This window comes from Podarcis pityusensis (genome assembly GCF_964106645.2).
Source record: "Podarcis pityusensis genome assembly, chromosome: 16".
In the NCBI taxonomy this organism is placed as follows: Eukaryota; Metazoa; Chordata; class Lepidosauria; order Squamata; family Lacertidae; genus Podarcis; species Podarcis pityusensis.
Genome location: NC_138041.1, coordinates 10,327,294 through 10,353,901, shown reverse-complemented (window position 1 = coordinate 10,353,901; position 26,608 = coordinate 10,327,294). Strand labels below are relative to the sequence as shown.

General features: G+C 47.7%; 1 protein-coding gene across 2 annotated transcripts in view; it reads left to right on the top strand.

The window, feature by feature from the left end:
- ASH1L (ASH1 like histone lysine methyltransferase) overlaps positions 1-26,608 on the top strand; it is a 75,885-nt gene that overhangs the window by 34,101 nt on the left and 15,176 nt on the right. For both annotated transcript variants that reach the window (XM_080984481.1, XM_080984480.1), the window contains exons 4-15: positions 2,648-2,749; positions 5,785-6,487; positions 7,369-7,548; positions 13,705-13,799; positions 18,166-18,239; positions 21,499-21,544; positions 21,802-21,910; positions 22,602-22,808; positions 22,926-23,072; positions 23,913-24,021; positions 24,876-25,037; positions 26,185-26,279. In XM_080984481.1, coding sequence (XP_080840607.1) covers positions 2,648-2,749; positions 5,785-6,487; positions 7,369-7,548; positions 13,705-13,799; positions 18,166-18,239; positions 21,499-21,544; positions 21,802-21,910; positions 22,602-22,808; positions 22,926-23,072; positions 23,913-24,021; positions 24,876-25,037; positions 26,185-26,279 — 2,029 coding nt within the window. The remainder of the gene's footprint in view (positions 1-2,647; positions 2,750-5,784; positions 6,488-7,368; positions 7,549-13,704; positions 13,800-18,165; positions 18,240-21,498; positions 21,545-21,801; positions 21,911-22,601; positions 22,809-22,925; positions 23,073-23,912; positions 24,022-24,875; positions 25,038-26,184; positions 26,280-26,608) is intronic.

The following is a 26,608-nucleotide window of genomic DNA, read 5'->3' as shown; positions in this document are numbered from 1 at the left end:
GTTGTTGTTATTATTTTTAATTTCATTTATATCCTACATTTCCTCCAAGGAGGTTAAAGTGGCCTACATGGTTTTTCCTTTTCCCCATTTTAACCTCACAACAACCCTGTGAAGTGAGTTAGGCTGAGAGACAGTGATTGGCCCAAGGTCACCCAGTGAGCTTTGTGGGGCGAATGGGGACTAGAACCGCAGTCTCCCAGGTATCAGTCAAACACTCTAACCCAGGGGTCAGCAAACTTTTTCAGCAGGGGGCCGGTCCACTGTCCCTCAGACCTTGTGAGGGGCCAGACTATATTTTGGAGAGAAAAAATGAACAAATTCCTATGCCCTACAAATAACCCAGAGATGCATTTTAAATAAAAGCACACATTCTACTCATGTAAAAACACCCTGATTCCCGGACCATAAGCCGGCCAGATTAAGAAGGCGATCGGGCTGGATCCAGCCCCCGGGCCTTAGTTTGCCTACCCATGTGTAACTACTACACCACACTGGCTGGCCGTTGAAAAGCAGGGGCTAGACTCTTCATTTTTGCAGGAGAAGCTGACCCCTCCCCAGCTTTCTCCAGGGAGTGTTCTCCCTCAGCCTGGCTAGATGAAGAATGTTTGTGATAACTTTAAATAGGAAGGTGAGAGGGGAAAGTTCAGCTCTTCTCAGACACCCACTCCTTTAGACCCTCCCACCCCCTGCTTTATACATGGGGGGGGTGACTGCCCTCGCAACATCTATTTTGCCTGTCTAGACACCAGAAACGATACTTATGAAAGCAGGGAGTGTGTGAGATAGCAAGTTTCTGTCCCATTTATCTTCCGCAGTACTCTCGATGTGCAACGGTGCTGAAGGAGAGTTACCGCGCAGCCCGAAGACAGATTATCCTTATTGGGAGCATTCAGAAGTTTGTTTGTCCAACCTCCCTCGCCAGTTCCACGGTCACCCTATTTATAACAGGGCTGGGGAACCTGACTCCCCCTAGAAGTTTTTGGACTACAACTCCCATCAGCCTCAGCCAGCGCAGCCCAATGATCAGGGATGGTGGGGGTCCAGCACCATTTGGAGGGTCACAGGTTCCCCCATCCTTGTTCTGTATGCACCGCCATGGATTCTTCCCTTTACAATATGCTTGAAATTACTGTAGATTTCAAACAGGAACTCTGTTTTTTATTTATTTGGGTGGAAGAACCCAAAGACTTGGAAGCGAATGCAAACATGTGCAGCACTTCCATTCTTTATCAAGCTCAACCGCAGTTTACATTAAGGACATGAATGCATTGATCTGTTCACTCAGTGCAGAATATTGTTCTGCTTGGTATATTTGCAAAGGTTTGATAAAGGCCTTTTATTTTAGTAAAAAAATACTTTCAAATAACGCACAGTGTTGGAGATACTGTCCCTAGGTATTACTTAGCTTTTTGCTACTTAGAAGGAGGGAGAAGAAACAAAAGCTGAAAATACAAACCATCAGCATGGCAATAGTATTATCTGGGCTTAAGGGGGGAAAGTATGTAGACATCAGGATTATTATGCAGAAATGGAAAGAAGTTCATATTTTTCGAGGAAGAATCTCAGGCTGCTGTTTGTGATAAGCTGGGGAAAGGATGAACAACGTGTGTGTGTGTATCCAAGTTCTAACATGCTGTTGTGACACTTAAATACTCTCTGGTGTGTTTCCCTCCCCATTCCCCCAAAGTTCCAGGTGGAAGAGTACAAGAGACACTTAGAGGTGGGGGATAAAAAATGCTGTGCGTGGACTGGGGTGGGGTGTTGAACCAATTTCTCTGGATGTCAGTAGAGCAGTGGGAAAAGGAAAACTGAGAAATCGAATTTCATTAAACCAGATGTGCCAGGTGTTCCTTTCAGTGGAAGGATGGATGGGACAGAAGGGAGTGATGGAGAGAGAAAGCAGCCGTGGAGAGCTCCTCTTAAGTGGTGGTTGGAGCCTTCTGACATGTTTTTGTAAATGCTGCCTCTCACCTGGTGGTCTTTTAGATCGAAACATTTCCTCTTTCTCAGCTGCAGCACCGGAGTCCAAATAGAACTTGTCTGCTCTATATTCCATTTTGTGTTCTCCCCCCCCTTTTTTTTTTGCCTATTGTTGTTGCCGTTATTAGACAGATTTTTTTAAACTTCTGTTCCCCAGAAGGATCCAGTGTGGGTTACAGCAAAACAAAATACAGCATTGAAAACAGTTAAAAATAAAGTCACTAGGATGGGTCTTGAATATATCTCAAGTGTCAAAGGCCACTTTGTTATTATTGATGTGCTTGGACTTTAGAAAAATAGCACAAGATGCAAATGGAGGGGAGCCAGGTCTTTGCCCCAAGGTGCTTACAGTTTAAAAGGTGGGGGAGGAAGAGGAAGGAGGAAAGCAAGGGCTGAATGCATACCTAGGCTTCATTTCAGCTGAACACAAAACCACAGGGGTTCATCTAGTGTAGCGTTTCCCAAACTTGGGTCTCCAGCTGTTTTTGAACTACAATTACCATCATCCCTGACCACTGGGGATGATGGGAGTTGTAGTCCAAAAACAGCTGGAGACCCAAGTTTGGGAAACGCTGATCTTGTGGTTCCTTTTGATCCTTTTCTGACATTGGTAAGCACAGCTTAAAAACCTTCTGTTTCTTTTTGACACGCTTTTCTCCTTTGCCAGGAAATCTTCCAGCACAAGACAAACCCTTGCAGAGGCCATCGGAGGGCACGAGCTGCAGCCCCTCCAGGAAGAGGTCTTCATCCGAGAGCACATCTTCTACAGGCAAATAAACCTCCTGCTGCTTCTCAAATGAGGATAGCGATCCCATGGGCTTCCAGATGCTGTTGGACCAGCTCCCATCAGCCTCAGCAGCATGGCCCAGTGGTCAGGCATCATCTGGAAGGCCACAGATTCCCCATCTCTGACCTACGCCTATGCCCCAGCCAATCTGGGATCTCATATTAAACGCACTTAGAGAAGTGTATAGTAGGTGTGGGGAACCTGGTGACCCTCCAGATGTTGGATGTTGCTGGACTCCCATCAGCCCCATCCAACATAGCCACTGGTCATAGATGATGGGAGTTGGCATCCAGTATCATCTGGAGGGCTATAGGTTCCCCATCCCCACTCTAAAATTCTATGCTGTGCTTGTTACTCTGCTAGATAATCTAGAAGGGCTGGTCATGGATCCTTTGGGCACAATCTGGTTCATGGGAGGCAATCAGCTTTCCGTCAATTAAAAACCCACCACGTTGGAAGCCCAGCAGATGCACAGGAGTTGGATTTCTCAGTAGCCGCTGTATTAACTTCAATATGTCAGCAGTGCGGCTGCCTTGGGTGTTGTCTTCAAATGAGTAAAAAGTGAGGTAGAAATTATAAAATAAATGGGGAGTCAGTAGGCTTGTGACTCCTTTTGGAACTTGGTGCTGAAGAATCACAGAATCGTAGAGTTGGAAGGGATCCCAAGGGCCAGCTGGTCCGATTCCCTGCAGTGCAGGAATCCTGCCCACAGCCATCCCTGGGTGGGCTCGAACCACCAGCCTTCTGGTTAACAGCAAGATGGCAATAGATACCGCTCCATGGTGAAAATTCTATTCAGAGTGCATCAGGGAGTAATACAGAGCTCATCAATTAATCCGACTCCTGCACCAGTTGAGTTGTTGTTACTTGTCTTCCAGCTACCACCTTCACTTTAAGGTGTTTTCAGGTGTGCCACTTTTTAGCAGACTTTATGCCAGGTGGGCTGAGTAAAGGTTAATGCTGCATAGGAAGAGAAGAGGAAGTGGGTATGGTCACTTTTGTGGTTGCTGGGCAGCCATGGATGTGCCCTATATTGCTCCCGGGTCAACCACCCAATCAAGTTGCCTAGCCAGTGGCCTTAAAAAATGCACTTTTAGGGTCACTGCAACAGGGAGACATCAAAAGGTCCTTCTGCTTGTGTCATTCTTCACAGGAGGAAGCTTGGAAGAAGTCTTATCTATTATTAATAATAAATAATAATAATTTGATTTATTACCCTTCCCTCAGTTGGTAGAGCATGAGACTCCTAAGCTCAGGGTTGTGGGTTCAAGTCCCATGTTGGGCAAAAGTTTCCTGCATTACCGGAGGGGGGGTGGACTAGATGACCCGCATGGACCCTTCCAACTCTACAAGTCTATGATTCTCCCCTTCCCTTCACCCCTAATGGCTCGGGGTGAGTCACAGCAATTAAAAATGCAACACTAAAAACAAATTACAAATGTACGTATTTATAAATCTGTCTCAATTGCTTATTTTAAAAATCTCTTAAGCAGTATGCAACAGCAGCACAAAAAGCAATAAAACGGCATAAAAACTCTGTTTAAGCATGTGAGTAAAACATCATTATATAAAAAATTGTAGAAACAGCAACAATTAAAAACAGGCCTAAGAGTGTCCTGTCTTACGGATAAGGGGAAGTCCCAGGTGGGATTCTCCATGAACTTTAGTCCACATCTGTGGTCATCTTTCGGTTCCCTCAAGTGATTAATGTGACTCCTACTTTTTATTCATTTTCATTTATTCCTGATTCTCGTCTTCATCCCCACCCCATCCTTACTCTAATTAAACTGAAATAACCAAAGGGGGTTGGGGAAAGCTTATGTTGTGGCCTAAAGTACCGTTGTGCTGCCAGTGTGGCTGGGCTACAGCTGTCGGCTGGTACAGAGAGGCTGAGCCGCAGCTGGAAAGATAGCAGCAGGTGGCATTTTAAGCAGTTGACACCATGTGAGACAGATGAGGAGAGTGAGGTTAGGTTGAGACAGTGTTAGAATTGGATTGCGGTCGGGAGGAAGCGATGTAGATTGGGAGGGGTCAGAATGCGATAATGAAAGCTGCTGATGTTGCCCATCCTCACCGTGAAATCCTCCCTAGGCACCGTAGCCTTACGAAAAACTTCCTTTGTTAATCAAATGCTCTCTGGTCTTCCCTGCCTAGCGCTGCAGCTGTTACCAGGCTCATGCAGTTGGGGTTGCCTGGATCCTCTTGGATCGTTTCCAAAAACGGGAGCACCAGTTCAAGGGCAGACTATCGAGACTCAGCATCTCCCCCCCCCCCCCCAAGCCATGTTGTGTAGCTGGATTAGCATCGGTTAGTGCAGCTGCTTAGGCCCCTCTATTTCCTCAACAGATGGCGTGCTTGCGAGGAATCCCAGATAATTTCACCCTCCTCAAAGGAGCACAGTGTGAGGATGGCCATACACAACCCTAAAAAATCAGAAAGCTTTTAACCAGCTTAGGCTGGCTTACCAGCTGCACCCTTTCTTGAAGTAGACCTCACTGCTATCATTCAAGCATTTGTAATTCCTGATTAGACTACTGGAAAAGAGTCGGGAAACTTCAACTGGTCCAACTCTGATACTGCTGGAATTTGGAGTGCAGCTGGTTGGCTGGAGCACAATGTTGTTCCATCATCATTGGCTAGTTAGTTAGTTACTTGCTTCTGGGCTCAGTTCAGGGTACTGGTTGTTATTTCTAAAGCCCTAGATCCTTTTGCTACCTGCGTCAGGGTGTTATCGGTCATGGCTCCATTGTTGTGGAAAGTCCTCCCCAGAGAAGCCCACTTGGCCCCATCACCTACAGTCATGTGATTAAAGGCCTGTCTTTTTCAGAAGGCTTTTAATTATTGATTCTGCTTTCTGCTGCTGCTGCTGCTGCTGCTAAAGTTGGAGGGTGTGTTTGTACTATAAGTTATCCTATTTCATCTGCTCAAACCGATGTGGCATATATGTATTTAAAATAAGTGGATAAATGAAAATCCGAACCTGCTTATGCTTCCTGATGTTTCTTCTCCTTTTCCAGTGGCCGCGCTTCCTTCACGAAGTACAAGGCTCGGGACTGCAGTGGAAGATCCTGTGGATAATCTACTGCAGCGCATGGCTCAACATGAAAGCCAGGGTGCCCTGGACAAGACCCTTGAGGCCGTCATGACGCACACACCTGTTCTGCCCTCAGGTAGCCCCAGCCGAAGCCCCAGCAGGGAGAAGAGCAGCGGGCTCTTGATTCCGGGCAACGCAGGTGGCGACGGCATCTCGCTCCTTTCAGACCGGTTGTTGAGCGGCTACTCCCCCCATCACCTCAAGAGGAGCATGGTGGAAGCCATGCAGTGCCAGGCGAGGAAAATGTGCAATTACGACAAGCTTTTGGCCACTAAGAAAAACCTGGACCACGTCAACAAAATCCTCAAAGCCAAGAAGCTGCAGAGGCAGGCGCGGACTGGCAATAACTTTGTGAAGCGCCGGCCCGGTCGGCCCAGGAAGTACCCCTTGCCCTCAGTGGTTTCAGTCCACGCCCTCCAGGTGAGCCGCTTTGTCAGCCAAGAACTGGACGGCGGGGGCCAAGGCTGCTTGCTCCACTGCAGTCCTGACACGGTTACTGATGCCATAGAATCGGTGGTTCAGGGGGTTAATGTGAAAGGCTGGAAGAGGAAGAGGTGGCTAGAGGAGGAGCAGGCCAGGAAAAGGCAGAAGCCTCTACCAGATGACGAGCAGGAGAGCAATAAAAGGTAATCCCTCTACGTGTGAACACTACTGGTTGGGCTTCAGCTGCACCAGGTGTGGGGAACCTTTGGCCCTCCCAGAGTTTGCAGAGCTACAACTCTCATCAGCCCTAGCAAGTATTGCCTGATGGCCAGGGGTGATAGGAGTTGCAGTTCAGCAGCAACTGACGAGGCCAAAGGCTTCCCGTATCTGAGCTGCACAGAATTGTTGTAGCTGTGCATAAAAGTTTCTAGTCCTCGTGATCCATACAGTATAAAATAAAAACAAAGACAGCATCATGACCACTGAAGAAGGGAATTATGCACCAGCTGACCTTTGAACACACAAAGCTGCATCAGACCATTGGTTCTTGGGCCCAATCTTGCCTACTCAGGCTGGCAGTAGCTCTCCCAAGATGTCAGGTAAAGGTCTTTTCGACAACGGCTGTCAGATATTGAACCTGGTATCATTGGCAAGTAAGGCCTTGGCTATGACTGCCGTACCTGACCAGGTGTCCTCCAGATGTTTCTGGACTATAATTCCCTTGCTGGCTGGGACTGATGAGAGTTGTAGTCCAAAACATCTGGAAGGCACCAGGTTGGGGAAGCCTGAGCTGTTGGAGCTACTCTGGGCACAGTTTTGTGCAGAAGCAGCATACAGATGATGATGACTGGCCCATCTAGCACAGTATCATCTGTTCTGACTGGCAGCCACCTCTCCAAGGTGTCTGGTAGGCAACCAAGGTTATTTGAACCAGAGATGCCAAAGACTGAACCTGAGACCTTCTGCATGCAGAATGCATATTCTGCCCCTGAATGATGCATACTCCATAATTTTTTTCCTGCCATACTTGCTGCTGGTCTGCTTACCTTTCCTGGTTTCTTCCCCCCTACCCCCACCTTTCCAGCTTTTCTGAGACAACAACAGAGTCCCCTCCTCCTGATGAGGCGATAGTGAAGCCGCGTGAGCTGGAGAATGTTGAGCAGCCTCTGACTTCCCTTGTGCAGCGTGAGAAGAAAGCTCCGCGCCCCCCAAAGAAGAAATATCAGAAGGCAGGGCTCTACTCTGATGTGTACAAAACCACCGAGTAAGTCGGACCTGCTGAAATGTCATAGCCTCCTAGGTCAGTCCATTACCTCCCCCTGAATTAGGACGCTTGGAACCATAAAAATTGAAAATGCAGGCCTGCAATGACACTGCAGACCTTCCCAGGTAACCCTGGTCTGAGAGAGACCTCTAGAAGTCTTGGCCGTGTTGCTCAGTTGCCATCCTTGAAGGAGCTCAAAGTTATAAAGCACATTAAATTTTTTTTTTTTTAAAAAAATTACATCTACATTTTAAAACTTTTCTTTTCTTTTTTAGCAATAACAATCTCCGCAGCTACCCTTCTCTGCCCTTTCAGATCAAAGATTAGATGGAAAGAAAGGGAAGATAGTAGTGGAGATAAAAGCAAATTGGTGCCGGGGGTGGGGAGCATTTAGCTCCGGGATTGGAAACTTTTGTGAGCACATCTGGAATGCTGAGAGTGCCTTGGATCCATATTTTTCTACCATGTTATTGATGGAAAGCACTGGCACTTTGGGGGCCATTTTGCCCAGGATGCCTCACTCTGAGCAAAGACCCCTGTGGCCCTTTCTCAAAGTGTCACAGGAGGAGGAAAGCCATGCAGAGGCATTGCCAAGGCAAGGCTTCTGTGGATATCTGGTAGTGGTGGGGGAGGCATGTTTGAGTGCCAATTTGCTGTGACTTCCACCTGAGACAGTTGTCTCAATTTGCCTTATGGTTGGGCAGGACCTGCTTTCATTGCCCTAGAAGACTCATTGCATTCAGAAGCTCAGTTATATAAACTAGGTGGCAAATGGCTCCTTAAACCAAGGTTACAGTTGCCAAAGCAGAATGTCTAGTTGCAATTTTGGGTCAAGACCCTGCTAAAGTCTTATTTTTCAAATGATGGACTGGCTGGGATTGAATCTCAGCTAAACATCTGGCTAGTTCAGTGGACAACCTTGAGCTAGGTTAAGAGCTTTGAGAACTTAAAGAAGAAAAGTCGATCCAGGGACAGTCCACATATTTATTGGCCTATTATATGACCTCTTTTTCTTAATGGTGACTGTTCCTGCTCGGTCTGGTTCCAGAAATTCATTTTGATTGTGCAGATAATATATAACCGATAGAATTCTACAGGGTGGGGTGAAATTCTACATGGTAGTGTGTGAAAACAGTTCACATCCAATGATCCCCAGGCATGCACCTCCAGATGGTGAAGATCTCAAGTATTATCCTGGTGCCTAGGCATCTTCACTTGATCACAAGTGGTCAAAAACCAGGTGCAAAATTCGCCCAGGGCCTGGCTAAATTCAGATACTGCCCCTGAGTGTCCCACTTTAGCAAACATAATGCTGCACTCTGATCCATTGAGAAAATGAGAGTGGGGTGTGGTTGTAGCATGTGGAAGAAGAATTTCACAAGGCCACAGGGACAGTCGTGATCTTCTGACCGTGTAGCTTCATGTGCTCATCCTGGCCAGATGGCAGACTGATATTGGGCTGGTTAGTCCAGAGAGACACGAAAGGGGAAGCCCCTCTTTATGGTTCTCTTGAGGCAGGTTTTGGGAATCGGCTGCTTCTAAACAACTGCATAAAGGGGCACTTGGAAATTGGAGTACTTTCCTCTCTTTTTTTTTTTTAAATGATATTTATTAAAATTTCAGAGAAAAAAGGAATTACACAAAAACAAAAAGTAAAAATACAAGAAAAATACAAAATACAGAATAAAAGAATAAAAGACTTAAAAAGAAAAAAAAGAAAAATGGATCAATCTTTCCATAGTTTACATTCATATCCTTGTTTCCTTGACCTCCTCATACCTCCCTTTTTTGTATTCCAGTTCAATTAGCAATTTCTTTCCCTCTTTGTTTTCTCATGATCCTTTAACTTAATATACTATAACTTTAAATTTTCATCTGTTATCAATCCTTTTTTACATACACCTTTATAGCATTACTGCTTAAACTACCTAGCTTCATTCCAACATCATTCTAACATTCATTAATTTTGCAATATTTCTGTAAATAGTCTTTAAATTTCTTCCAATCTTCTTCCACCGACTCTTCTCCCTGGTCTCGGATTCTGCCAGAGTACTTTCCTCTCAGTCCTATTTAACCGGTTTCCCGAACAGCGCATAGCAGTGCAGCCCCGTTGAGTGACTGATTTGCCCAAGGTCCCATTTTCAGGAGGAAGTGGGCTGAGGCCCAGTGGCAAATCCTGTTGCCGCCGGGTGTGTGCTTGTAACATACCTTGAGAACATAGGGAAACCATTAGAATATGATTCACATCAGCTTGGCACGTTTGGACCCCACCATCCCCGCAACATGAGTTGCTGTAGTTTTCATACACCAGTTGGCACAAACCTTGGTTTTTTTGAGCATGCATTAGCCCAAGGGAGACAGCCAGTGTAGGCATGCCGTCGCTCTGGGATGCAATCTGATGCAACTTTTCGTCTCCTCTCTGGAGCCCACACGCAAAATTCCTGAATGGTAGCCAAGTTAAAGAATACTTTGCTCACAAGATGTGTGACTCATCAGCATTTCCTTTCCTTTTTTGTTTAAAAGACGGATTGGAAGCATCTCCTCTTAAGACCAGGGAGCGGCTTACTCTCCTGAGAACCCTTTTGGCAGCTCTATTCGCTCTCATAAATTGCTTTTCCCCAAGTGAGGAAGAATTTTGCCACTTGGCCTCTGATTGTTCTTTGGCGATGGCAGAGTTTTCAGGGAGAAAGGTGTTCCATGGGAAGTGAACTGAGTCTGGGATGAATTGTTCCTGCAAAAGTAAAAACACAGGGAGCTTTTAGCGGTGCATTAACCCGAAAACATATTCTCCTTTTGTGAAAGATATGCAAATTGGAAATTCCTCAGGGTTGCATTAAAAGGAAAAACAAACCAAAAACCATGCACTTTGAAATCACATCTCCTTAAAAAAGATCCTAACATTGAAATGACACATTATAGACACAGACATTCATAGAAATAAAAATACCAAATCTTTATCAGTCAGCCTTCTGTTTCCAAAGGCAACTATGTCAGCATTTCACAAACACTTGAGCAGAATTCTGATATTTGAAATGCAAATCACTGTATTTTTAAGTTATTGATGAGGATAAGTCTCATCAACATGATATTTATGGCTCCTGATGAAGAGTGAGTGCCGGGGAAGCTCTCTTTTCTTTGGTAAAATGAGCAAACCTAAGGCAGGCGCTTTCCATGTGTTCACTTAACACTGATATGTTGGAGGTATCCCCAGCATTTATAGGTAGGGCTGGGAGAGACCCCTGCCTGACACCTTGGACAGCCCCTACCGATCAGTATAAGAGACAGTGCTGAGCTATTTGGACCAGTGGGTCTGTATCTGGATAAGGCAGCTTCCCATGAGATAGAGCTCAGCATCACAAACGCAGACCAGAAATGCTGTTCAGTGGGGATAATTGCGGGGTGGGGGGGTGGAAACAGGCCTCTTTGCTTGAAAGTAAGGCTGTTGTGTAGATAAAGAAATATTGCTTCATTGATTTTATTTGGTTATCAGATTTATTACCTGCCATTCACATTAAGATCACAGGGCGGGTTGCAATGGCACAAATAATGCAATTCGAAACCAAATAAAAACCTGATAAATTAACAATTTGTAGGTAGATAACAGAAATACTTTTCAGCTGTCAAAGGCCAGGATAAAGAGAGATGTCTTCAGCATGCAATAAAGCAGAAGAACGATGACACTAGATGTAGCTCTACAAGGATGGAATTCTGTGGTTTTGGCGCTGCCACAGAGAATGCTCTCTTGCTGGCTGCCAGCCTCTGAGACTGGGAAGATGACAGGGCAACTGTGAGGGTCCCCTCCTGCTGATGTTAATGGCTGGGAAGGTCTGCAGGAAAGGAGGTGGTCTCTCACATATTTGAGACCTTAAGTCAGTCATCTCTGTGAACACCTTGAATTGGGCTTTGAAACGAACAGGCAACCAGCAACTGCTGCTTTAAAACAGGAGTTCTAGATGGCACCCCAGCCTGTAACTTGGCTGCTGCGCTCTGGACCAGGGGACAGCCCCACGTAGAGCACATTACAATAATCCAGTCTTGAGCTTACCAGAGCCTCGAGTACATTGGCCAAGTCAACCTGTCCAAAGCAGGCTACAGCTGGCAAGTTAGCTGGACTCATTTGCAGCCACCAAGACCAGCCGGCCCAAAGTTGGGTTCCAGAAGTACCCCAGTTCTCTGCACCCACTCCTTCCAAGGGAGTGCAACCCTGTCCAGAGTGGGGCTGCGAGTTTTAATCTACCGGTCAGCAAATTTGTGGAGAGCTAATAATTAAATGATTTTTCTGAAGGGGGGAAATGTGCACATGTGCCACACCAGCCACTGGTCTCAGGAGAGGTCTATCTTCCTCCTAAGAGAGGATGGTGTCTTGCCACTGGAGAGTTTTGCAAGTACAGTCACACCTTGGAAGTTGAATGGAAACCGTTCTGGAAGTCCATTCGACTTCCAAAACGTTTGGAAACCAAAGCTCGGCTTCTGGTTGGGTGCAGGAAGGTCCTGCAGCCAATTGGAAGCCCCGTCGGGACATTCGGATTCCAACGTTTGCAAACTGGAACACTTACTTCCGGGTCTGCGGCTTTCGGGAGCCAAAACGTCCCGAGTACCAAGGCGTTCAGGATCCAAGGTACAACTGTACTTCTGTTAAAAACTGTGTGCGTTTTGGTGCCCTCTGAAAAGCGTTTAATAAGTGTTGTCTATTCAACCTTGAGGCCCTCCTTAAAAGCTGGGGTTTTTTCAGACTGTCGGAACGGAACTTCATAAATGGTTTTGCCTGCTGTGCGAGAGGGCGGAAAAAGCTGCCGTGGGTGGGTGTGACCTCCATCCCAGTCAGACAGAGGTTGTGATGGTGCAAAATGGGGCCCTGATCCCTCTCAGGACGTCCAGAGCAATGTACCCCCCTTGGCCCTACCAGTGTTTGCTTCTTGTTTGGGGTTGTGCTGGAGAAGTTTTGGGCCTGCACACCTAATTATTACAATGGTACAGTACCCTCTTGTGGCAGTACAGTTTACTGCTGCACAGGCGGTATAGAGGCTTGTTGAAAGTAGGTCAGCAGAGGGCAGTTCTATCAGCCAGTATGTGCTGCACACACTGAAAATAAATTAAGAGCTTTAGGACCACTCCTAATTTGCAGGTTTTAGTTACATGCGGCTGGCTAAATCTGCAGGCCTTTTACCGTGAACGTGCCAGGTTGAAGTTAGTGGACGTAGTGCCCTGTGGCTGTACAGTATTACCATTTAGAGAGTGTTTCTTTAATAGATTATGAACCTGACAATGGAATGTCGAGGTTAGGCTTGGTTTATTTTAATGTCAGTTTGCTCCTCTTTCCTCTACGAAAATGACCTTTGCACATTTCTCTGTAATCATTAGCACTGGAAGCTTGTGATACTTTGAGGGTTTTGTTGTTGCTTTTTAAAAAAAAGAGAGAAATTCTCATCAGTTGCAGAGAGGTATCGCTGCTCTAAGTTCCAGTCCAGCTACTAAGCTCCCTTTAGCCATGTCAACTCATTTATGACAATGGTCGCGTTTTGAGCTATTGCTTTGGGCTGTAGCAGAACGGCACTGTTCCACAAGCATTTAAACCCCTTCACCAAAATTGAGCTTGGCTGTCTTTGGAGTGAGTCTTGAGATTGCTCAGCAGTAGTTATTACCTCACCCTCTTACCCTACCTGAGAGAATAGCTTACCTATAGCCAGTTGTGGCTGGTGCCCATTGGGACTGGTGGGGAGGAAGGCAAGTGCCCAGCAGGTGGTGGAACCAGTGCCAATGACAGGCAGAACCAGCTTACTGTAGCCTTGTCCCCATCCTCCTCCCTGCTTAGTTCTGTGGGGCAACACTGAGGCTAAGGAGGAGGAAGCTGACGGGCATTGCCACCCATTGATTGTAAGGAAGAAGGCAAGGCCAGGTGGTGGGGATAGCTGAGGTCAGACCGCAGTTGGTGTGGCAGTGCCCCTATTCACATTAATGGACCAGCCTCTGCTGCCTAAAGCCGCAAACGGAATTCAAAACAGAGGGAAGATTCCAAGTGGAGATTTGCGGCTCACAGGTCACGCTCTCCCCTGTTGTGCTATGTTGCCTCTGGAATGTGGTGAAGGGTGCAGACCCCGGTGACACAGCATGATCTTCTACGATCACTCAGTTGCTTCTTCTCTCTTCCATCCCCAGCCCCAAAAGCCGACTGATCCAGTTGAAGAAGGAGAAATTGGAGTACACTCCTGGGGAGCACGAGTATGGATTGTTCCCGGCACCTATCCACGTGGGTGAGTGGGTTCTCTGTGCATGCTTTGAATGCGCCCTGCATGCGTCCTCTCAGCCAGAGGAAGTGAATGGCCCCCAGGTTATCATTTGGGTACTTGCGAGACAGGGGGTGGGTGCCTGAATCAACCCCCAAAGGAGGAAATTCCTAGTATGGGTTCAAGATCCTTGTTTCTGGGCAAACGGGCAACCACTCATTTGGGGAGGGGGGTTGTGAAACCCTCCTCTAAAATGCTGTAGGTCATGTGCAGTCGAGAGGGATTTTAGAGACTGCATTGTAAAATAGCTTATTTACTTTCCTGGCTTGTCACTTTAAAGTCCTAGGGGTGCACCGCTTTGCTTTCTTGAGAACAATGCAAGCCCATACTAGTCCAATATTTGTGTGCTTAGATTTGTGCTGGAAATAGGATTGACAGTTGTACCATGCGCTGTGGAGTTCAGCTTTCCCACCCCATTCCTGGTCTGCCGCAAGACGGTGGCTGAAGTTACCTTGCACTTTTCAAAGCTTGCTTTGCAGGCGTGACAGCTGAAACTTGGGAACATTTTGCACTGTAGTGGTGATCTTTTTGTTTTCCAATGCATGTCTTATCAATAAAAAAATTCACTGTGGTGTGAACAAATTTTTATTCTTAAAGTGTGGCCCGGAGAAAAAAGTTTGAGAACCATTTCTATAGCAGGGTAGCTGTGCTAGTCTGTAAAAGCGAAAAGGCAGAAAGTTCAAGCATCTCACTTGTTTGTGGAGAGACTCGAGGAGAAAGGTTTATTTAGTTCCTTTAACTTGAGCAGCCTTGTTAGTGATCCAGCTTGAGCGTATTCCAACCCCAGGGACCGTTTTTTCCTTATTTAAGGGTTGAGACTTGTTTGTGACTTGGGCTTGCACTCCTTCCCCGCCCTGCCCCCCCAATCCCTCGCCAGGTCACGGCCCTCCAGTTTATTTGCGCCAGGAGACACAAACAAACATGTCCTATTAAGATAAGGCAGCTTTAATGACTCTGCCTGGCGTAAAGACAGAGCAGTCTCGCCTCCCCAATCATGTTAGGAGGATTATTTCTCTGCTGGGCTAACTCCTTGTCTGGGTGCCTCCTTTTATTGAGGTGGGGGGAGAGGGAGGGAGAGAGAGAGAGCACTCCCTACTCTCTGGGCTGGCTGCCAGGCCCTTGAAAGAGCCTTTTGTTTTAGCCAGTGAGGTCATAGAAGTGAAAACAGATTCCCAGTGGACTTTGCTGCTTCCTGGAACTCGCCAAGCACAACTTGAGGCTTTGAAAAATAAGAACAAATTTTAAGAGCAAGTTGTAAAGACAACATGACAGCTGCTCTTCTCTCCCCACCAGCCTACCCCCCCCCCCGCACTAAAAAATAGTTTTTCAGAAGCGAGAAGAAGTGCCTGCAGCATCAGAGGAAAGCCAAGGCCAGGGGCGCCCTGCTGACCCCTCTGGGCTTTGCTTGCCTCCCTTTGCTCCCCTTTGCTGTTGCATCCTAACAGAGGGTGAAAGGTGGCTCTCTCTTCTTTTAAGGCTTAGCAGTTTGTTTTTGTTTGAGCTCATTTGCCTTGCTTATCTTGGCATGGTTCAAACACCGTGAAACTCCTTGCCACTTAATGCCTGCTCAGACAAGCTTACATGTGTCTGTTGTCTTGAAAACATTCAGGTTACAGCTCTGGTGAACCTTCAGAGGAGGAAGCTGGGTAGTTCAGTTGGTTGGAGCGTGGAACTGATGAATGCCAAGGTTGCAGGTTTGATTCCCGTAAGGAACAGCTGCATATTCCTGCAGTGCAGGGGGCTGGACCAGATGATCCTCAGGGTCCCTTCCAACTCTATGATTCTAAGTTAGGAGCTGTAATCTCTGTTATCATTGAAGCTGGGTTGTCTGGGACTTTGAGGTCCGAGCTGAGAATGTCCTGGTTGGGGACTAAGGCTGTGTGCACAGCATACATTTAAAGCACATTCCCCTCCACCTCAAAAAATCCTGGGAACTTAGTTTGTTAAGGGTGCTGTGGATTGTAAACTACGGTTCCCAGGATTATTTTCCTGGGAGGGAGGGAGAATGTGCTTTAAATCACATAATTGTTGAGCTGGAAGAGACCCCAAGTGTTCTGTCGTCACAACCACCTGCAATGCAGTCATCACAGCTCAATAATCCTTGACAGATGATCCTCCAAGCTCTGTTTAAAAACCTCCAGTGGAGGAGACTCCACCACCTTCAGAGGTAGTCAGTTCCACTGTTGAGCAGCTCTTACCATCAGAATCTCCTTTCAGGACATTTGAATCCATTGGTTTGGGTCCTACCTTCTGGAGCAGCAGAATACAAGCTTGCTCCATCTTCTGTGTGACAGCCTTTCAGATATTTGAAAATGACTATCATGTCACCTCTCAGCCTTCTCTTCTCCAGCCTAAATGAACTCAACTCAACCATTCCTTAGAATGTTTTCCATATCTTATCATCTTGGTCGCCCTCCTCTGCACACCTTCCAGCTTGCCAGTATCCTTGAGCTGTGGTGCCTGGAACCAGACACAGCAGTGTTGAGCACAGCCTACCAGGGGTCAGCAAACCTTTTCAGCAGGGGGCCGGTCCACTGTCCCTCAGACCTTGTGGGGGCCCCGGACTGTATTTTGAAAAATAAATAAATGAATGAATTCCTATGCCCCACAAATAACCCAGAGATGCATTTTAAATAAAAGCACACATTCTACTCATGTAAAAACACTAGGCAGGCCCCACAAATAACCCCAGAGATGCATTTTAAATAAAAGAACGCATCATACTCATGTAAAAACATGCTGATTTCCGGACCGTCCACAGGCTGGATTTAGAAGGATTGGGCTGGATCTGGCCCCCCGGGCCTTAGTTTGCGTCTCTGCAACTTTCAGGGCTCTCTTCAGGGACAGCGGGGAAAGGATAGTGGCACCCGGGCGGCATGAAGTCTCTGTATCTGCCAGGCTTGTTATAAATAACTAGGGGTCGGGCCTCCAGTCTTGTCTGATCAATACAGTGCATCATATTATTTTCCCTGGCTTTGCTAGCTATCAGTTCAAGTGCCACTTTCTGGCAAGCAGCCTCTGGAAACGTGGGCTGGAGCAGTGGAGCACACTCTCCAGGTCTTAGATTGCGAGATGGCTGCTCATAGCCCAGTCATTGCTGAACAAAGTGCATTTGCTCAGCCTGCAGGAATGTGGACGCTGGTTCTCAGTCCAGGGCTCAGCTGCTCACAAAACGGCACCTTGGTCTGTAAGAAGCCAGCATGGGTCATAGAAGAAGATCAGCCCTATGGAAAACTAACTCTCAGTGCTGTTGTGGTGTTGTTCTGTCTAGTTTAGAAGCAGGTGTGGATATCCTCTTGCCCTCCAGATGTTGCTGAGCTACAACTCCCATCAGCCTTCGCATGCATGGCCAAGAATGTTGGGAGTTGAAGTTCCACAACATCAGGACGGCCAAAGGTCCCCACACCTACTTTAGGGGGAAGATGGCTGCAGAAAGGACATGATAGAGCAGGGCTGAGGAACTTGTGGTCCTCTAGACATTGATGGACTCCAATTCCCATCTGTGCCAGCTAGCAGGTCCAGTGGCCCAGGGACGATGGGAGTTGTTGTCCCATCAGCATCTTGGAGGGCTGCAGGTTCCCCAGCCCTACAATTAGAGCTTTTCAAAACCGCACAAGGCAAAGGGAGAACTTAGTCTTCCCTTCTCTCACATATAGTGCCTGTTCTTTAGGGTTCCCCAGCGAAACCCGCAGGGGAAAAGTGCTTATTGACATTGATGTATAGACTTGGCTGCTGCCAGAGATAGCGATGGCTCCCCACTTAAATTGAAAAGGTGGAATAGGGAAAACTGTGGAGATGGAGAAGCCCCACCCCATGGCTGCTAGCTGGGCTGTTCTTATGAGTACATGGGTCCTTGCAAAGGATTATAAAAATCCACAGGGATAGGCTTATCGGTGACCATTTGTCACCAGGGCTAAAAAAAGCATCCACATTCAGAGACAGCCCCACCATATCTGAATAGCCATTGGCTAAGGGACAGGAGAGGACTGTTGCCTTGATGCCCTGCGCTTTCCCAGAGGCGTCTGGTAGGTCACTGTGTGAGGGAGGATGCTGAAGCAGGTGGTCCCGTGGTCTGATCTAGCCAGGACCGTTCCGTTCTTCCACTGTTCCTCTTCATTTCAATTAAGAGCTGCACCAGGACGAACTTCACTGGTGCATTTTACACCTGGTTAATTAGTATGTGTGGCAGGGACCTTCGTATTTTCTGCCTCAGTCGCCAAGACGTCTTTGGTCTGCTTCTGCCAGTCAAGCTCTGTTCATGGTGCGTGTGTTTAGGAAAGAATAAATGCACGACTTTTGTATTTCTTCTTCCCTCCCCCTCCCCCCACTGCAGGGAAATACCTACGCCAAAAGCGAATAGACTTCCAGTTGCCTTATGACATTCTTTGGCAGTGGAAACATAATCAGGTAGGGGACTATCTTTTTTTAAAAAGTCACATCCTTCCAAGGCTGCATTCCAAGATGCTTGAGGAGAATCAAATGGTTTCTGCTGCTGCTGCTGCTGCTACACTGATACTAGCTGTGCATTCAGGAGTCTTTTGCTGATGTTGCAGCTGAGGGAGGAGGCTGGGTGGGTGGGAATCCTTGAATATATATCTAATGCAGACAATTTCCATTGCCTCCCTCCATCCTTCTTCGCCTGCACACACACATGCACACACAGAGAGAGCGCTGCTTTCAAACTAGCAGCAGTTTTGCTTCTCAGAAAGCGTCCACCCTTAATCCTACCGGGGACTCTTATTCTGATAGTGCCTGCCTGCTTCTGCTTCTGGGATCTTGTGTTGTTTTTTTTGACACGCCTCTGGAGAATTCAGATGTTCTGCCAGCAGTGCTGAAAAATTTCAGGCCTTATTTTTCTTGGACCCAGTCCCGAGCAAAGAGAGTAGAGGTTTGGTTTATTTTTGTTATTGTTATTATTATTGTTATTATTCCAGTTAGAAGCTGATGTTTGGGGGTCAGAAGGAACGCACTGAATAGCCCGCCTTGCGTTCTTTCTAAAGAGCTCCCTCATTCGTCCATGGGCTAGGCTAAAAATAGGGTGGCGTTCCTTCTGACAAAAGGTTTCCACCAGAGGTTTTGCAGTGGGATTTTGCCTAGCCTCTGCTCTTACTCCAGATCAGTGGACTTCAGTGGGCCTAAACCAGGCTTCCTCAACCTCGGCCCTCCAGATGTTTTGAGACTACAATTCCCAGCATCCCTGACCACTGGTCCTGCTAGCTAGGGATCATGGGAGTTGTAGGCCAAAAAACCTCTGGAGGGCTGAGGTTGAGAAAGCCTGGCCTAAACCCAAGACCCACCTTTGACTCACAACCTGCAACATGGGACCCACTTTCACATTTTCACTTTTGATTTATACATAATGATGCTGATGCACATTATTAATCCTAAAATGGTGATGCACTGAGAAGCATACCACAGCATTACTACTAAATGAAAAGCAGCGCTCCAGCTCAGGGTTCCAGCCAGCCCTGCCCTCTCCCACTGGGCTCCACACCTGCATGGTGGGGTTAATAACACCAGCTTCCCTTTGAGGACTATTTTTAGGATTACTGAGGACTAGTGGATGTGGAGCACTTTGAAATCCAGGGCTGCGTACATACCCCATGCATTTGAAAGCACATGGCTCTCCCCCACAAAGAATACCAAGAACTGTAGTTGGTTGAGGGTGCTGGGAATTTTAGCTTGGAGAAAACTGCAGTTCCCAGGATTCCATGTACTGGGCTGTATGTATGCAGTCCAGAAGGGACAATGTGTGTTATAATTAAGCATCTGCTTTTTCCTGTTGCCCACTTTATTTAGCAGTATGCTATAGAAACAAGGAATTGTTCCCACCCACCCCATTCTGTTCAGTGATTCAGCCCCCTCTCTAAAAATATATATATATTTACTAATTGCAAAGCTTGCATGGTTTACAGTTTACATTTCCTCATTTCACATTCCTAACATGTTGCACGGAAACTCCATAATGAGATCTACAGGCATCTTTAAGTATTGTCAAAAGGAGCAGATAGTAGCTGGTTCCAAGCACGTCTGTCTCTGACAAAACTGGTTTTGGATTCTGCTTCTTCTTTTTTAGAGGGAATGATGTCTTTGCCCCAAAATAGGCCGTGCTGATTTTAGTCAAGAAGCTGCATATTTGTTGGATTCTTTGATATGGCGCTCGAAACGAGTATAAGCGTCTGTCTATTTTTTTGCTGAACTGCTCCAGAGGTGCTTTATACTAGGGTTGTGAGAAAGTCTTCCCCATATAGACAAAGCTGCGAGGCTTTGGGAGCCCCGTGGATACTCTGGGACCACCTGGTCCTGCAACATTTCTGAAACTGAAGTTAGTATAGAGCTGGTTGCTCTCTTGGATTGGGGAGCCCTACAGTTAAAATAGGGAAATGAACATTGTGGCTTGGGTCCAAAGATCCTCTTCAGTTGGCATTAAAGTCTGTTCCACTCCCGTAGCTCATGGGGGAGCATTCAGAATCCTGGCATCTCCAGGTAGGGCTGCTTGAAACCTTGGGGAGCTGCTGCCAGTCAGTGTCCTAGATGGACCCGGTGGTCTAACTCAGTGCAGTGGTACCTTGGTACTCAAATGGCTTGGCTCCCAAACAAATCAGCTCCCAAATGCCGCAAACCCAGAAGTAAGTGTTCCTGTTTGCAAACGTTTTTTGGAAGCCGAATGTCCAACACGGCTTCCGCTTGAGTGCAGGAAGCTCCCGCAGCCAATTGGAAGCCACGCCTTGGTTTTTTAATGGTTTCGGGAGTCAAACGGACTCCCGGAATGGATTAAGATTGAGAACCAAGGTTCCACTTTGTAAGACACTTGCCTATGTTCATAGAAGGGCTGCCTCCGTGCATTGCCAGAAAAACGATGACAACCCAGAGAAGCTCCTCCACCCGTGCAAAGTGTTGTGGAAAACTTTGCACATACATAATTTTATTTGTAGACCGCCTTTCCACAGTTGAAACCGTGTTCAAGGCGGCTTACAACATGAAACAAATGCATGACTACAACATAACAAAAGTGGTCATAAGCAATAAATAAAACGTTAAAAAAATACACAACCAAACTTAATGGTTTCCATGTGAATCACAACAAGATCTAAAATAAAGATACAAAAGAACAACAGCAACATCTCTCTCTGCAACAGCAACACCTCAGAAAACACCCCAGCTCACGAGTCTGCTCAGCAGTCTCAGCTTTTTGTAGCTGGAGTCGGCCAGGGCTCTCGCCTCCCAGGGCTGGTGGAAAAGGCCTGCCAGGCAGGGAGCATGTCTTCCAGGATTCCCAGCCAAGATGTTCTCACATGCCCTTTTCAACATCATCTTAATGGCCCCCTGGATTCTATGTGCCACACCTTTGTATCTTCTGTTTTCCATCACAAGTGTAACACACTGAACTGTGGCACTGAACTGCATGAGGTTTTAGAACAGCGCTAAGAAATGTTCTCCTTCCCCTCGTGGCTCTTTGGATCCAGGCCAATAAATGTTTTCATTTTTAAAAAACAAACAAAAAAAATAAGATCAAAACCTTTCTCTGGTGCTCTTGTAACAAAGGCTTTTCTTCATTAGGCTCTGTCAGGCATAAATCAAACCTTCCTTTCTGGGGAAAATGCTAATTTTTATTCTGCTGTTGTCTTGCAAAGCGATAAAGAACACTTATTTCTTTTCTTTCCAGTTGTATAAAAAGCCAGACGTCCCGCTTTATAAAAAAATCCGTTCTAGTAAGTAGCTTTGTGTTTATATAGCCCTGGTTTTATGGTTTCCTCAATTGTGGAGCCTTGCCAGCCTTTTATCTCCACTTGACCGCACCCTCTTTGACCTCCTGGCAGTAGCCCCGCTCCTATGCTGCCGCCTTTTACTCTTTTCTCTATGGACTGAGGTCAACGGGGTGGGCGAGCCGGGAGAGAGGTTTGTAGACTGGGAGGAGCTCTGTTTCAGAAGTTGATAGATACTTTTCACTCCTCCTTTCCCTCTGCAGACGTCTATGTGGATGTGAAGCCTCTTTCTGGTTACGAGGCCACGACCTGCAACTGCAAGAAGGCAGAGGATGGCAACAGAAACGGCTGTTTGGATGACTGCTTGAACAGGTGAGTTGCAGGGCCGCAACATAATGCTGCAGCCGAAGACATGTCCGTGTGCACACACAGAATCACTGGAAATTAAGAGACCTTCTTCTCACACGTAGCAAGGTGAGGCAGCATCACGCACTGGGTGCACTATTTTCAGACTTCAGGGCCCTACATAAAAAGCCCTGGGTGTCCAAACCCTCACTTCAGCCTTAACTTGCACACTGCTAAGCCCTACTCACAGTAGAATCATTGAGATTAGTGGGCAGGTTTAATTTAGGTCCATTAATTTAAGCTGGGAACATTTTTCAGTTGGATACAAAACTGCATACCTGGCCATGGCTAATTGTCAGGGTTTTGTTTGAATGCAGTCCTCCTCCTCCTCCTCCTTATTTATTATTTTTATGCCACCCATCTGATTGGGTTTTATAATTTCCAAAAAATCATAAAACCACAGTAAAACATCACACATCAAAAACTTCCCTACACAGGGCTGCCTAACCTACCTCGCAGAGTTGTTGTTAGGGAAATATGGGTAGCAGAGAACCATATGTACGGTGCTGAGCTAGTTGGAAGGGAGCGTGGATAAAAACGGTTTTTTAAATAAACCCTGAAAATGAGCCTCAAGGTTTGTCGGAAAGGCGGCCCCGATGTTCCTGATGTTTCCCTGCGCCCACGCTGACATGCCAGCCTGCCCTCCCTCTGCTTTCAGGATGATCTTCGCTGAGTGCTCCCCCAACACCTGCCCCTGCGGGGAGCAGTGCTGCAACCAGCGGATCCAGAGGCATGAGTGGGTGCAGTGCTTGGAGCGCTTTCGGGCCGAGGAGAAAGGCTGGGGCATCCGCACAAAAGAGCCCCTGAAAGCTGGGCAGTTCATCATCGAGTACTTGGGAGAAGTGGTCAGCGAGCAGGAGTTCAGGTAAGCCGTGGGCAACGCGGTGGGTGGAGGAGAAGTGTTCGTGGCACAGCCCTTGTTCAGAAGAGCAAGAGGACGGGGAGTATTTCACCAGCTGCACTGTCCCACGTTGTTCTTTAGGAACCGGATGATCGAGCAATACCACAACCACAGCGATCACTATTGCCTCAACCTCGACAGCGGGATGGTGATTGACAGCTATCGCATGGGCAACGAGGCGCGCTTCATCAACCACAGCTGCAACCCAAACTGTGAGATGCAGAAATGGTAAGAGCTTCCAGAGGGGGTCGCCTTGCTAGTTTTCATTGCTTTTGCTATGGCAACAACGGAGCCTTTTAGTACCTTTATAAAACTGATGGCCTACACTTGTGTCCAGTCCCTAGGTGTGTGCATCCGTGTGTACAGTACTTGGTTTATTTTAAAGTGCTGCACACAGAACTCTAAAAGAACAGTGTCTGCCTGAAGGTTGGGGTCCCTCTTCTTTCTCCCCTGCCTCACTCTCTGCCCCAGTTCTGAGTAGAGCTGTCAACCCGTTTAGAGGGTGTAGACCAGGGGTAGGCAACCTAAGGCCCCTAAGCGGCCCATGGGGGTTTAACTGGCCCCCAAGCCGCCCCCGAACCGAGCCGCCCTCTCGGCGAGTCCCCGCGTGCTGCGCTAAACCGGCGCAGCGCAGGGACTCATTTCCGTGGTGCCGGAAATCATGTGTGCGTAGACACCAGAAATCGTGGGGGCGTGTGCTCACAATCCGGCCCCGCAGAGGGATCTCCGCTGGAGTTAACCAGCCCAGGCGAGGTAAACCTTGCCAACCCCTGGTGTAGACGGACGCCGTCTCTCATTCCAGCTGGCCATCTTAAGAACAGCTGTGTAACTTTTTAAGATCTGATGCCTGCTGCTCTGTCAGACCCAGGGAAGCCATGGTTACAAGCGAACTGAGCCACAATTCCAGCCCCTTTCCTGGAGCACCGTTTTGGGGGTGGGGTGGAGGAGACATTGGTTTCCAACTGAGGTATAATACGCTTCCAGGACCTTGGCGGTGCTGAGACAGCTGTTGTGCCTTCCTGCCCTGCCCAGAGTTGCAAGCACATCCTCTTCCCTTTCCGCCTGCAGGTCCGTCAACGGTGTCTACAGGATTGGGCTGTATGCATTGAAGGATATGCCTGCCGGCACCGAGCTAACTTACGATTACAACTTCCACTCCTTCAATGTGGAAAAGCAGGTGAGGGTTGCATCATCACTCCCAGGAAGGCCTGGGGGAGAAGAGCACAGCCGCATTTTTAATTCTTTAGGCTAGTCCCTCCTTATTGGTACAAGTTGGAGGCGCAAATGTATGAGATGCCCCGTGAGATCACTTTGATCACCTGGGAAATTCTGTTAATAATAGCGCAGCACCCTGCAGACTTTCAGGAGACGCTTGCCAAAAAAGGGCCCCTCAAATTATAGCAGCCAGTATACCAAGACACCTCATTTAAGCAGATGTAGGCACCCTAGATGCCCAGCTTGACCCCGCTGTTGGCCCTAACATCTGCTACTGTCGCCCTGCCAGGAGCAAGCAGTATGGTGGAGTCGGGGAAGGGCAAAGGTGAGGCAGAGGTGCTCGCCCAGCAGCAGCAACGGCAGAAAGCTTCTCATCTGAGAGAAGGAGCCCCAGTTTGCCCATATGCAGAGTGGGCAGGCCAAAAGCCCAGGAAATTAAGCACACCTAGCACCATAATACATGCCTCTTATTTGAACACAGTAACGGGGTCTTAGCTCACAGGACAGTGGCCATGAGATCCCCGCATACACTATCCTCCATGCGTGAAGGATAGATCCACTCCGGTTGCCAAATTGAGACAGCAGCTCCAGCACAGTAAACAGAGTAGTCATCACAAAAAAGGAGGCCAGAAAAAAGGAGGCAGAAACACAGAGGCGCCAACAAGCCCATTCATACATTGGCCCCTGCGGTGTCCCATCGAATGGATGGGACTGTATGAGCAGGCAGGAGTTGTTGATGGGTCCTATTGGCCTGGGTTGCAAGCTTTGCCGAGGGGGCGTGTTTCAAGGTGGGTGTTGTCTCCTTTCTCTTCCAAGCAACTCTGCAAATGCGGCTTTGAGAAGTGCAGAGGGATCATCGGGGGCAAGAGCCAGCGCGTGAACGGCCTCCTGAGCAAAACCAACCAGCCCGTCACTGCCCAGAGAAGGCCGAGCCGGTCCAAAGAGAAGAGGAAATCCAAGCACAAGTTGAAGAAGAGGGTGAGTGTGCACAGAGCAGGAGGCAGGCCACACTCCATGCCTACAGTTGCTGCTTGGGTCAGAGGGGGTGAGCGTGGTTGAGAGCTCGTATTTGGCGTGCAGAAGGCGCCAGGTTCAATGCCCGACATCTCTGTTTTAAAAAGCCTAGTGGGTAGCAGTGGTTTCATCTAGCGCGGGACCACTTCATGTGCTCAGTTTGTTTGACTTTTCTTTCAGTAAATCTGCTTGCTACTTGTGGCAATGATCTAACGCAGGGCGGCCCAACTTTCCATACCAAGTGTGCCTCAAGAGTACTTGTGACATGGAACCCATGGGCCGCACTCTGCCGTGTTGTGTTCGGAGGGCAGGAGAGAGCAAGCCCAGAATTCGGTGCCCCCTCCCCAGCCCTCATGCAGCCTTCCCAAAGCTGGGTAAACACTGCACTTGGCTTTAGGGAGGTCTCTAGGACCCTGTCTGAGCCCTCACACCTCCTTCCTGAAGCCCAGTGCCTCAGTTACCTGGCTTTGGGAAGGTAGTGTGAGGACTTGGGAAGCATCAAACGTTGTCAATGACCTCCAAAAGAGGCTTGAGGGCATTGGACCACCCTGATATAATCATGCAGGAACAGGGAACTTGATACTCTCTCAGGGGGGCGCGGGACTTGTGCTCCCCCTTCCACGACATCTCTTCACTCATGTTAATGTTGACCATCACCAGCTGGGATGCTTCTGTCCACCATGAATGTGATCCCCATTTCAGCAACTCTTTCAGATTTTACAAAATGAGAGTGGGATGGGATGCGCATATAACACGTGCTTCCTGTTCTGCAGGCTTCTCCACCCAGACCCAAATCAACCTCCTGTTGGTAATGAGGGAACAGCATGGACATGCCCGTTCCAATAATGGTTTTGAATGAGAGGAACAAAGTGGGGGCCCCATCTTGCTTCATGTACTTACCTTAACTTCCACCCTCCCCTCCCTTCTTTATTATAAACATTTAAGCCCTGAAAGGGAAATAATCTTGCCTGTGTTGGGCAGCTCAGCTATACACTGAGTAGGAATTTGAACCTGCCTGACCCAAGTTCAGGATTCTAACCACTGTCTTTTCGCAGTTGGCTTTCTTTGTTCTTGGATTCTCTTCTCAAGAAGGGTTTGTTTTGTTTTACAGAAGGGTCATGTTCCTGAGGAGCCCAGTGAAAGCTCAAGTACCCCGACTCGGCTGACACCGCAGCTCCAAATGAAGCCCATGTCCAACAGGGAAAGGTGAGGAAGAAGGGCAGCTCCATTCCCTTGTCTCTTCCCAGCAAGTTTCCCTCCCTCCTACTTTGGGCGCAGGGGGCATGAGCTAGGTCAGGCTTCCTCAACCTCGGCCCTCCAGATGTTTTTTAGCCTACAACTCCCATGATCCCTAGCTAGCAGGACCAGTGGTCAGGGATGATGGGAATTGTAGTCTCAAAACATCTGGAGGGCCGAGGCTGAGGAAGCCTGAGCTAGATCTCCCCCAAAGCTTCATTTTGGCTCAGTTTATTTCATTTTGATTTAAGAAATTTCTGCCCTCCCTTTTGACATCAGAAAGTAAGAAGAGCCTATCA